The sequence below is a fragment of the Pan troglodytes genome, chromosome 7 (genome assembly GCF_028858775.2).
Source record: "Pan troglodytes isolate AG18354 chromosome 7, NHGRI_mPanTro3-v2.0_pri, whole genome shotgun sequence".
Taxonomy (NCBI): domain Eukaryota; kingdom Metazoa; phylum Chordata; class Mammalia; order Primates; family Hominidae; genus Pan; species Pan troglodytes.
The window spans coordinates 134,063,131-134,076,224 of NC_072405.2; the positions used below are offsets into that span (position 1 = coordinate 134,063,131).

General features: G+C 41.0%; 2 protein-coding genes across 14 annotated transcripts in view; one reads left to right on the plus strand and one right to left on the minus strand.

Annotated features, from left to right (window-relative positions):
* Positions 1-13,094, plus strand: part of FAM91A1 (family with sequence similarity 91 member A1) — a 203,497-nt gene that overhangs the window by 111,315 nt on the left and 79,088 nt on the right. The window lies entirely within an intron of this gene.
* The window catches only part of ANXA13 (annexin A13), a 56,787-nt gene that overhangs the window by 42,993 nt on the left and 700 nt on the right, over positions 1-13,094 (minus strand). Inside the window, exon 2 of one of the 2 annotated variants that reach the window (XM_001149806.7) lies at positions 12,138-12,260. The exons of the other annotated variant lie outside the window; for it this stretch is intronic. Coding sequence (XP_001149806.1) covers positions 12,138-12,260 — 123 coding nt within the window. The remainder of the gene's footprint in view (positions 1-12,137; positions 12,261-13,094) is intronic. 2 annotated transcript variants of the gene reach the window in all.

Here is a 13,094-nt window from a genome sequence, read left to right on the forward strand (position 1 = left end):
TGAAAGTATTTACACCACAGAAATTGGCAAGCACCACAAATTAGGCTTTTGTTTTCTCCTAGAGAGCTGGTGGTGAGACATATTCTAGCACACCACTGACTCTTTTGTTCTACCCTCCACTCTAGAGTCTTCTATCAGATCTTTTTACAGATACATTATCATACTTTTTTATTAGTCTATTTCCTTCCCTAGACTGTAAGACTTTTGGAGGCTAGGTTATGTCATGTTCACTCTCATATCCCCAGCACCTAGCACAATGCTTGACACATTGTAGGTACTTGGTAAATGTTATCTTCTTTTCCATGGGAGGAAGAATCTTCTTCCTTTGTATGTTACAGAATACACTGAATGCCTTTTCTTTGCGTCCTGGTCTTGCTCCCAGTTTGTATTAATGTCAGAGTCAGTGGCAGTAGTAGGGACAGAAGAATGGAACAGGAAACTTATCTGGATAGAAATCTTGAGCTGAGAATAGTGTCAAGCTTTCCAAGGTGATGAAGCAGAGAGAATGAAAAGAGGAACAGTAAATTTAACCAAGGTGTCTGGGAGGGCTCAATCAGACCTCAGTTGGAGAAATAACAGGAATCACAAATGAAAGTGAAGTCCTAAGACCTTCGGGTGTGAAACAGTTTGAGCTAAATAGAGTTTGGGGCTCTTAGAATTTAATACCAAATGGAGAAAATAATGGACTCTGAGGAAAGTGACCTGGCCAAGATATAGATTAGTAGCCTTTCAACCCTGATTGCACTCAAAATCATTTGGGATCCCAGTCTGATCCTATGAAATCAGAATCTCTGAGGTACAGGGATATATCAGGTATAAATATTTCTAAAACTCCCCAGACAATTCTAACAAGCAGCCAGGGTTGAGAACCGTTAGTCTGAGAAAAATTAGAAACTTCCGCTGTTGATATCCCGGTAAAGGAGGAAGACAACTTAGAAACGTGCTGAAGGTTTACACAAGAAAGAAATCCTTGACCTTATCCAAGATGCTAAAGATAAAGGGAAGAGGTTTAGCATGAAATCTTAAAGTGAAAATTGAACCCAGGTTTTTCCAAATGGGTGACATGGAACACTGAAAGCATTAAAGCCATTGGACCTCCAACTAGGAAAGGAACTCCTTTTAAAATTCTCTCCCAACTCTTCTGATTAAGTCTTTGCTTAGTGATAGTGGATCTTTCACACTCGTCTAATCCAGGGGTTGGCAAACTGCAGACTGAGGACCATATCTGGCCCATTACTTATTTTTGTAAATAAAGTTTTGTTGGAACACAGCCAACCCATTCATTTACATTTGGCCTATGGCTTCTTTCACGCTACAATGGCAGAGTTACCTACTTGCACCAGAGGTTCTGTGGCCCACAAAGCCTCATTATTTACTTTGTGGACTCCCACTGTATCCCATGTAGACCATGTAAACAGGTCCTTTTTTAGTCAGAGGATAGGACCTTACCCTTCAGCTGGCAACATCAAATTTAGTTAGAATTTAATACATTCTTTTTGCTTTCATTTAGTTATCTATATTTATGTCAACTGATATTAATTTTCCATTTATGGTATCAGTATAAAATTTCCTTTTAAGATTAATTTATATTAAAAAGTGCATATTTAAAAATAATTAATAGAATAATTAGTAGAAGAGGTAACCCATATATTTGGCAACAATCATGAAGGTTGTACTTAAAACTGAAGTTTGGGAGACATTGAATGTATCCAATCCCCTCATTTACAAATAAAGAAACTGAAGCCTGGTTGTTAAGTCACCTGCTCAGGGTCACCTTATGGAAACATCCATCTCCTATCTTTCTCAGAACAATGTTCTTTTACCTCTAACCGGTTACTCATTTGCACTTTGAAGCCAGTTAGTATGAATGCAAATTATTGTACTTTTAACATTCATGAATTCAGAGCCAGAAAATATCTTGGTGACATTTCCACAGACATGGTTATTAGAGATTGATGAGCAATTTGAAACAAAATAGAGGGGCCATTCACATCTGAAGCATGAATCTTGGGTGATTAGTGACATATTGGTTTCATTAAGTCGTAAAACTACCCAACAGAAAAAAATATATTTGGCAGTATACCCTGTTGGGTATATTTAAGCACAGTTTGAATACGAATATCTGGTATTTCATCATGTAGTTATTGCTGTTTTCATTAGGATTCTCCAGGATTTCACACCGACTAAAAGCAAGCCAATTCCTTCATGCCTAGAACCTCTTCCCACATTAGAAGTTTATTAATCTGCGGGGGTTGATCAGAGAGCTGTTGGGAAAGTGTGTTAGGAAACTTGAGCTCTGCCCACCTTAGTAGGGTGCTAGAATGTTACAGAGTTGTTCATTGCTGTTGATACCTCCTTTCCAAGATGCAGTATTACAGTGACTTACATGATGACTAAGTGTTTGGCTATCACTCTAAAGGGGCAGAAATATTTGTATCATTTAACAACTAAAACTAAAACTAGAAAAACATCCATTTGGATCACAGCTCAACATGATTTGCTTGCATATGTTGACTGTATGTTCTGAAAAATGAGTTCAGTTCTTTAGATTAAAACATGACCTTTCTATTACATTTGGGATTGCTTCCATGTTGGCATTTCAGCACCTTTTAATGAAGATTGGTATAGTTAGGTCATTTTGCAGAAAGACAAGCTTCCTTAGGCTATGCCGTCTGGGTTACATGTGTTGATGTGATATTTCCTTATCAAAGGTGACTGCAGGGCTGGGTAGGAGTTAGGAGACCTGACTTGAAGGCCCTTCAATATGTTGTGCCTTAAACTGGTGGGCACCATTGTACCTGAAGGTACTGATGGTATCCTCAGGAGTGTAAACAATGTGGGCATCCTGCCATGCACTGAGCTGTGGTATAGGGAGTCCAAGTGGGGTAGCCCTTTTGGGGGCTACACCCAAACAGAGGAGAGGTGAGCCAATCAGCTCCTGAAGGTTCCAGCCTGTGTCTTTCCAGGGGAGCACTGCTCATCTAGGCAGGAAATCCAGCAGCCCAGCAGCCCAGCAGCCTTTTTACTGAGGGTTTCTGCAGTGAAACCCTTCTCACTCTGGTATAAGAACTACTATTTGATCCAGCAATCTCACTACTGGGTATCTACCTAGAGGAAAAGGAGTCATTATATGAAAAAGATACTTGCACATGCATATTAATAGCATCACAATTTGCGATTGTAAAAGTGTGGAACCAACCCAAATGCCCATCAATCAATGAGTGGATAAAGAAGCTGTGGTATATATATACAATAGACTACTACTCATCCATAAAAAGGAATGAATTAATGGCATTTGCAGCAACCTGGATGGGATCGGAGAATACTATTCTAAGTGAAGTAACTCAGGAACAGAAAACCAAACATCATATGTTCTCACTCATAAGTGGGAGCTAAGCTATGAGGACGGAAAGGCATAAGAATGATACAATGGATTTTTGGGACTTGGGGGAAAGGGTGGGAGAGGGTAAGGAATAAAAAACTACAAATAGGGTTCAGTGTATACTGCTCGGGTGATGGGTGCACCAAAATCTCACAAATGACCACTGAAGAACTTACTCATGTAACCAAATACCACCTGTTCCCCCAAAACCTACAGAAATAAAGAATTTTTAAAAAAGAAGAAGTTGTTACTCATGGGCTAACAGTTTTGAGAAAAACTGCTGCCTCTTGGCTGCTGCTGTCATCAACAGGAGGATAAGGGTCAATCTTTAAGAGAAGCTGACTTTTCTCTGTTATAAGAGAAGAAATCAGTGTAGGGACATGCCTGGGCCAGAAGGCCAGGAATGGTGATTTCTGGTGGAGATCCAGTGACATAAAGACATTCTGAGGACATCTGCCCTGGAGCCTTGTTTTCCCATTTAAGCAGTGGTTCTCAATAAACCAGGAGCGATTTTTGTCTCCCAGGAGACAATTGGCAATGTCTGGAGACATTTTCAGTTGGCACGAGTAGGGGAGTATTACTGGAATATCTAGTGATAGAGGCCAGGATTCTGCTAAACATCCTTCAGTAATGCACAGAACAGACAGCCCCCCTCCCCCCGCCCACACACACACAAATAATTACCTGGGCCCAAATGTCAGCAGTGCCAAGGACTAATGTGCCAAGGGTCCACAACCCTGGCTGAATGGTTGTAATGATTCTGTCAACGGGTCTCTTTAAAAAGTGTGGAGAAGGCCAAGCCTCTGGTGGTAAACGGCACACAGGTACTGACTAAAGCAAGGCCTCCAGTCACCAAGGGCAAATTGCTGTGCTAACTTAAAAGGGAAGAATAGAAATGGACCATGATGTCTCACTTTCTTTAATTTTTTTTGCAAAGAAACCCAGATGACAAATCTGAAAGATGAGTGCTGAGATAAGGTAACTAGGAGGAAGGTGTGAGCTGAGATCAGTTCAAAGTGAGAAACCTGTTGTCACCTCCTGCTTCTTTGTCTGCATCAAGATTGTTGTGAACATCCCAGCCTACACCGGCAGGGCGACGTGCCCAAGTGACATCTCTCTGTTGACTCATTCTTAGGGGCCCTTGAGTGCTGTGTTGGGCTGGAGAACTTGGAGTTTCTAGTAGAGGCAGAATAGCATTCATTATCTGGAAACAAGATTTTGTGTCCTGGGGAAAATGACTGTCTGCTTTGAGGTTGTCCACAGATTGTTTGGGGAGTTGGAGACCTCTGAAGAGTGCTAAACTTCCAGATATCCAATTACCACTGTATTGCATCAACAAAAGAGAACTTGGAGGATAAAGTGGTTGTGGGGAGATGATGGCTATTTCTCAACCGTGAAAGGAACCATGCTTTCAGGAGTTATGAAAAATGAAGCACGTTTCTCATTAGAAAAGAATGATCCATTTCCTTCTTATATTGCCAAAGGTCGTCTTTTGCCAATTCAATGAGAGTATGAACATGGGATTCATTACTTGCAGGAAAAAAGGTAGCAAGTGTACTCTGGAATCCTCAAGAGTCAATGATAAGTGGGCAGATGGAATTGAAAAGTGAGAATATTGGGGGCTGAGCGGGGCCTTCATGGCATCAAATGTGCTGTGTAGCAGGATGCAGTCAACAGTATGTGGACAAGTTCTGATTTGCTGAAAAGGAAACAAGGTAAAATAGCTAAATTTGCTTTGAGCAAATTTCTGTCTCAATCAGCATCAAAACAATGAATATTATTCTTTCCCTTGGTAGAAGAGTTTATGCATTGGATCCAAAAAAATTAATTCTTTTAGTTAATTAATTAATTTTTAGTCTATTATTTCTTTAAAATTATCTTTAACATTTTATCTTCCTCTTCATTCCTACTACAACCATCCAAGTCCCCATTATTTGGAAAGAGAATTATTTTCTCCCTTTCTATCTGATTTTCAAGTTTGCATCCTCTTTCTATTTCAGTCCATCTAGTAGTATTAGTATCAGTAGTGGTAGTAGTAATAGCAGTAGTATATTAATAAATATAATAGTTATAAGAAAGCGGTGATGATAAAGATAAGGCCAACCTTACTTACTATGATTATTCACAGGGTAGGTCCATGACCCAAGCCAACTGGAATTCTTCCCTGACATCTTATCGATACTTAGAGAAAGAAGAGATTTTCCTTGAGGCTGCTAATCTGGAGCTATGTGAGGCCATGGAGTTCTCTTGGTGCCTGAACTATCTATGGCCATGCCTCCCTCTCACCAGCCCCTTTTGCTTCCCATACCAGGAAAACAAAAAGCTTATTTTCAGTAGGAGAGAAAGAGGCCAACACATAGAAAGAAGAGAGAGAGAACTGAGAAGATGATTTGTTCAGCCTCAGGGATGAATTATGATTCAAGGCTCTCCTCTTCCTCTTTGCCAGTCTTGGGTTGGGCTTTTGACCAGTTCTGGCCAGTGAGATAGAAAGGGATGTCTGCTGCTTGGAGCTTTGCAGAAAGATTTTCCTCCCTGATAGGGGAGTTGTACATAAGGAAGAAGGTATTTTTTCCCTGTATCTGCTTCCTTCTTGCTTGTGACTATCTTGAGAGATCATTAACTTGAACACATGACAATTATCTTGCACCTAGGCGGGGAGACATTGCTAATACATCCAGAGTATGTCTGACAGAAAGGCAGACATAGCTTGGGTCCCTAATGATGTACTGAACTGCTGAACCAACACTGGAATCAGCTTAATTCAGAGCTCCTGTTAGAATTGACAATTAAATGTCTTTGTTATTTAAGCCAAAGTGGGTCCTGTGGTGTGCTACTTTCGATCAAACACATACTAATTGTCCAACAAACAAACAAAAACAACTGTGAACTCATACTTCGCAAAGATATCTCAAACTCTATAGATCCCCAAACCAAATTCAATCTGTCATTGCCTTACATCCCTGGGATGTGCCACCATCCACCTGTGCACAAACTAGACAAGACACCTGGAATCACTCTGTCATCTTCCTTTCCCTCACCTCCCACATCCACTTAGCAAGTTATGTTCGTTTGACTCAGATCTACCTTCTCCCCAATTCCATTGTTGCTATTTTAGCCGATGAGGGCGGAGGGTGGCAGAGGGTCTTCATTTCTCTCAGGGCCACTGCTTCCCAAGTGCTTGACTTGCCTCTGGTCATGTTTCTCTCCAAGCCCTTCTCCACTAGCTTCCAGCATGGTCTAGCTAAAAGCAGCACTCAAGTTGTTACTCCCTTGTCTGATTCTGACTTGGGCTTCCTTATGCCTAAGGCAGCAGTTCTCAAAGTGTAGTTCCTAGACCAGCAGTACCAACATCACCAGGGAACTCAGAAATGCAGACTCTCGGGCTCCACCTTAGATTTACTGAATCAACATTCTGGGGGTTGGACCCAACTCTCCATTTAAGAAAGCCTTCCAAGGAACTCTAATGTGCTGAAGTTTAAAATCACTGCTAGCCTAAGGAAATAAAATCTAATTTCCTTAGTGTCGTAGGTTGAACAGTATCACCCCCACCCCCTCACCCAACTCATGTCTACTCACAGCCGCAGAATTCACCTTATTTGGAAAGAGAGTCTTTGTAGATGTAATTAGTTAAGGATCTCAAAATGAAATCATCCTGGATTTAGAGTATTTCCTAAATCCAATTATTGCTGTCTGTATTAGCTCATTTTCATGCTGCTAATAAAGACATACCCCAGACTGGGTAATTTATAAAGGAAAGAAGTTTCATGGACTCACAGTTCCACATGGTTGGGGAGGCTTCACAGTTATGGCAGAAGGTGAAGGAGGAGCAAAGTCACATCTTACATGGCAGCAGGGAGAGAGGGAAGCCTGGGTGGGGTGGGGAAAGGAGCAGAATGGGGGAGTTCTACAGGCTGCATTCAGGGTGAGAAGCCTGGGGAGGAAGGTGTGGTGCTAACCCGGGTTTCAATGCCATCATCTGGGCATCTCTGTAGGTTGAATGGTGGGAGTTCCCCATAGCCAATGCTGAGGCACAGCCCCAGCCTGGGCATGGGAAAGGCTTATGCTTCAACTGTCATTCTCAAACTTGAGCACATATCAGTTTCACGTGGAAGGCTTGTTCAGATGCAGATTGCTGGATCCCATCTCCAGAGTTTTTGATTCTGTAGATCTGGGGTGGGGCTCCAGAATTTGCATTCCTAACAAGATCCTGGATTATACCAATGATGCAGGCCTGGGAGACCTCCTTTGAAAACTACTGCACTAGAATACCTGACGTTAGACTCATGGCTCTCAACTTTGGATACATTAGAATCATTTGGGGAGTTTAAAAATATACAGACGCTAGGGCCTTGCACATGAATTGGTCTGGGAATGTAAATAGATATAAGAATTTGAACTCCAACTGGGCAAAACACTGATTTGTTTAAGATTTATTTAGAAAATGTAATGAATGCATTGATGAATTTATCCAAATTTTATTAAGCATCTACCATGCTGCAGGCATTGTGTTGGTGATGGGGATATATAGGTGAACAAAATACAATTCTACCTTCAGGAAACCATCAGTCCAGTGTGAGGCAGGTATACAAAACAGGTGGTTCTGTTGGGCGCAGTGGCTCGCACCTGTAATCCCAGCACTTTGGGAGGCTGAGGTTGGAGGATTCTTGAGCCCCAGAGTTCTAGACCAGCCTGAGCAACATAGGAAGGCCCCCCATCTCTACAAAAAATTAAAAAGTAGCTGGGCGTTGTCATGCTCGCCTGTGGTCCCAGCTACTTGGGGGTATGGGGGTACTGAGGTAGGAGAACCCCGAGAGGCTGAGGCTGCAGTGAGCAGTGATTGTGACACTGCACTCCAGCCTTTGCAACAGAGCGAGATCCTGTCTCAAAACACAAAACAAAAACAAAAAACCCAGATGGTTCTAAAACCACATGGGAGTGGAGTAATAGTTATGCAGAGAGAACTATGGAAGCCTTAAGGAAGAGCATCCAATCCAGCTTGGGGGGCAGGGGATGGAGAAAGCTCAGGGAAGGGGCTAAAGAGATGACGAGGTGATGATTCAGTTCAACAGTTTCAGAAATCCCAATAGGTTAATCTTCTATTTGGCGTAAAAAGAAGCTTTATTGAACCCAAGGCATAGTGTTAAAAATTTGTGCCTAAATCCAAATCTGTGCTTGACCTCTTACTAGCTGTCCAACTAGGAACAATTTACCTAAACTCTCTTTGCCTTACTTTCCCCATATTTAAAAGGGGACTAATAATAGTATCTCCCTGATAGGATTGTTGTGAAGACCAAATGACGTAACACATGTGAAGTGCTTGGTGGCGTGAAGGACTCAAACTTCCAGGGTCACTGTTCACACCCTCAAAACAGCTCACAGTCTAGTAAGCACTTTATAAATGTCAGTTATTATCATTAACATTTCAGAAGGTCTCGTTTAAACTTCCAGTTACAACCATCACCACTGGGAGTTTTAGTTTTGGTTCCTGTTGCTGTGGCTGTAGCACTGGGAGGTGGGCTCACGCTGCTGGGACATGCAGGATTCTCTCCCCTGCACCAAGTGGCCCCAGACTCCCACGGCTCTAGAATTCTTGTGTTGAGGTTTCATTTAACATGTTCTTCCTTCTGTCAGTGTATCTGTCCTCTGCCGACTTCTTACCACCTCCTTACAATGGCTGGTTTGTTTTTTTTTTTGTATCCACCATAGACAAAATATCCAAAAGGCCAAGATTGCATAATTGTACCTAAAATGTAGCTACCCTTCAGAGACTTGTCTTTAAATGAAGAAGGTATGCATTGGTGCATGTCATGCTTTGACATCAAAGGCCCTTTTCACTTCCTCCTACACTTTTGCAGTGGCATTCTGAAGGACTAACTTTCTGGGATAATAGATTTCCTGAGGTCAAGTGCAGTGGCTCACACCTGTAATCCCAGAACTTTGGGAGGCTGAGGTGGGAGGATCGCTTGAGCCCAGGAGTTTGGGACCAGCCTGGGCAACATAGGATGACCTGTCTTTAAAAAAATTAGCTGGGCATGATGGCACATGCCTGTAGTCCCACCTACTTGGAGGTCTGAGGTAAAAGGATTGCTTGAACCAGGGAGGTTGAGGCTGCAGTGAGCCATAATTATGCCACTGCACTCCAGCCTGGGCAACAGAGCAAGACCCTGTCTCAAAAAAAAAGTAATATTTCCTAATCTTATTTATTTAAGACGATCTTAAATAAATAAATAAATAAGGATCTTATATATTTATTTAAGTCTTTTGAAATGATCCAGACTGCTTTCTGCTAGGGCTTGATCATGGGTCTTCTGGATTTGGGATCACAGTTTAATGCACACCCTTGGTTAAGACCATACTTATTTTAATTTCAAATTCTCAGCCATATTTCACCTGCCTCCAGAGCCTGTCTTCTTTTCTCAGGAATCTGGATCTATTTCCCCACTTGTCATGCAGCTTTCGGATGTTCTTGGTCCACCTTCATCTGAGCTTGCCTGGTGTTCACCTGCCACAAGTCCCAAACTGTTCTCCACTGGAGACAATATTTATGTTGGCTAAATATTGGCACAAGCAAGTCATAAACTTGACATGTTCACAAACAACGTGGCAGACCACTGAACAGATGTTCTAACATTTACAAATCGGTTTTCAGTTAGGAGCATGTGCAATGACCATCTGCCTTTGTCCCCAGTGTGCAGAGCTCTCCTTGTAAGGTTAGCCATATTCTACAGTCCAGTGTTTCTCAAACTCTGCTGCACATTAGAGCCACCTGGGAAGCACTTACAAACCCTGATGCGCAGGACAACCACCAGACCAATTAATTCAGACTCTAGGGCTGGGACCCAGGCATCGGTGGCTTTTAGAACTCCTCAGGTGATCTCAATGCAGGCAAGTTTGACAATGCGTTCCATAGTCCAGTGCTTCTAAGATTTTAATGTGCCTGAAAATCACTTGAAGAGTCTGTTAAAATGCAGACTATGATTCAATAGATCTGAGTGGGCTGAGCATCTGCATTTCTAACAAGTGCCCACGCAATGTGGATGCTGCTACAAATCCAGGGACCATACTTTGAGTAGCAGGGCTGTAGTCCTTTCTATTGCCTGTTCATTAGCCTTGCAAGTAATTTCCCAGAAATCATGAGTCCATTTGAGTTTGTGATTATTTCCACATTTATCAATGGCTCTACTAGGTCTCCCTCCCTCTGTCATTCTGCACATATCCTATAGCCACACTCCCGTGGTAAAGTAATCTTAATATTGATCTCACTTCTGTATTTTTCCCTAGATAGTGATTCTTGTGAAAACCCAGACAATAGAAGAGTCATCTAGCTAAACCTAAGCAGATTTTTCCACTGATCTGATCTTTCTCTCTGTGTACACTCTATCTGCAAAGCTCACTGGACACAAGGACATGTCCTCCAGGATAAGGAAATTCTTTGAACATTGTGTGATTTGGCGAATGATAATGACCCAGTATCTTGGTTACTGCTGCTCCACATAGGTTAGTTACAAACACTAGGTCTTTGGTTCAAAAAAACATTAATAGTGGCAAAAGAATTGAGGATAGCACAAAAGTAATTTTCGTTTCAGGATTGGTTAGGATTTCAGATGATAGTACCTTGAAAAATGCAATTTCCTGGCCAATATTCTACTGGCTCTGCAATAATAGTTGTCAATTATCTATGGGCCCTGGTCTGTGGACATATTCTTGGGGGAATAAAAACTTTTCTAGGAGTCTTTAGAATTTCATGCTGATAATAACTTAAAAATTAATATAAAGCATCCTAGATCATCAAGATGACCAAGTCCTGTCTCATGATTTAAATGTCTGCATTTGTGTTTGTATTTACGATTGTTTATATGCCAAACAGCCATACTTCAATTATTGCAGGCTAATGATGAAAGAAGAGTGAACAGAGGGAGATTTAATAGAAACACCATGTGTGTAAGCCGAGAGAAGGTCCCACGGCATTACAAGGAGGCTTACAAACAAAAGTGTCTCAGTAGGTTCAATAGAGAAATATGATAAAAGAACTCAGAAGTCACATACCACATCATATTTTAGATTTGCTGAGATTCAGAAAACAAACCAAACCAAAACAAAAACCAAGTAAAACTCAAAAAAAAAAAAAAAACAAACCCAGCATTATAGCCATTGGGACCATTTCATGTTGAGCACAGCTATTGAATCTCAACAAAATAACATTGTCTATTACACTATGTTGATGACATACATTTAAACAGCATTGACTTATAACATTATCATTTAATTTATATATTTGTTTTGGTTGTGTAGCTGTTTCAAAACCACCTGCATTCTAGTTTTGTTTGTACATATTCAAGTAACTTTCTAATGCAAATAAGTTAAGCCATTACTGGGATAGTTTTTTGTTCTTTAAAAAGATTTTGTATTTACTTTTTTACATGTATTCATTCTTTGTGCACATGTTGAGTTCCTTTACTATTTTCTGAAATGTCATAGTGGTCCTGGTGTAGCCTCATGTGCTTGATTTCAAGGAGTTGTTAATGAGACACTGTTGGGAACAGAAACTAAGCCCCTAGAAGAGTTCATTTTTACATTACCTGTAAATACAGTAACAAACTTTTTGCAGGGGAAGATTTCCCTGCTTGGAAGTCACACCTGATGATGGCTGGTGGCTGGTGGAGGGTCCAACATGACAGATCACTGGGGGCTCATATTGGCCCCATGACAGAGCAGGGGTCATACCTATGATTTGGGGGGAAAATAAAGTGCTTACAGGCTGTGGGGCCTCTGGCTCTCCATTCCGTGATGGGTGGCTGAGAGGCTGCACGACTGTCGAGGGTTGGGAGTCCCCTTTAGGCAACTGTTGACTGCCTTCTGAGAGGGTGTACGACTGGCTCTGAGGATTAAAAAAAAATACATAAAAATGCTGGTCCACTCCTAAAGGCCAGCTGCTCCCTAGGTTGACTTTCAAAAGACAAAATTATCCTCCTAAGCTGTGAATGCAGGGTCCATTGATTATTCCTGGGGTCCTCTGCATCTATCAGAAATATTTGAAAAATAGGCTTCAGTTTCTCTGAAAGATACACTGAACGGATGGCTCATAATCTCTGCTGGTATGAAAATGCTATTTGTAGATGATTTGAAAAACAATGCCTTTCCTAAGAATATATTTGTAAGTTTGTAAACATCTGAGTGCAGCTTGAATATATAGCGAAGGAAAAACCTTATAGACAAAGTAACAGTTTACAGAAAGTTTTGGAGTTTTATTCTCTGCTCATAGTGTGCATGAAATATATCATTCTTGCTGTGGAAATTTACAGCAGGTACACAAAACCTTATTAAGATTTGTATTGGAATAGCTTTAGATATACTTCAATGTAAAAAATATTCAAGATTCAACTCTGATCTGTCCTGTGTGTAGTTGGTTCCAAAAGGTAGTGTTTTAGTCAGTTTTTAGTCATTAACTATTTATAGACACACTATTCAGGAGCCTAAACATTTCAAAAGAAATGTAAAATATTAAGTCCATTCCATGGATATTTGCAAATATGTGGATGTTTAGAAATAATAATGGAATATTTTCACCTTGCAATCCAAGTTGTGTGGACTTACATGAGTATTTACCTTGGTCTATTAATATTTGCAACATGAACCTATCTTTCCCACATAACTCTGAATGGGCTTAGTTTATGAAGTTTTATACAAATTTGCTACAAACTAACAGCTTTAG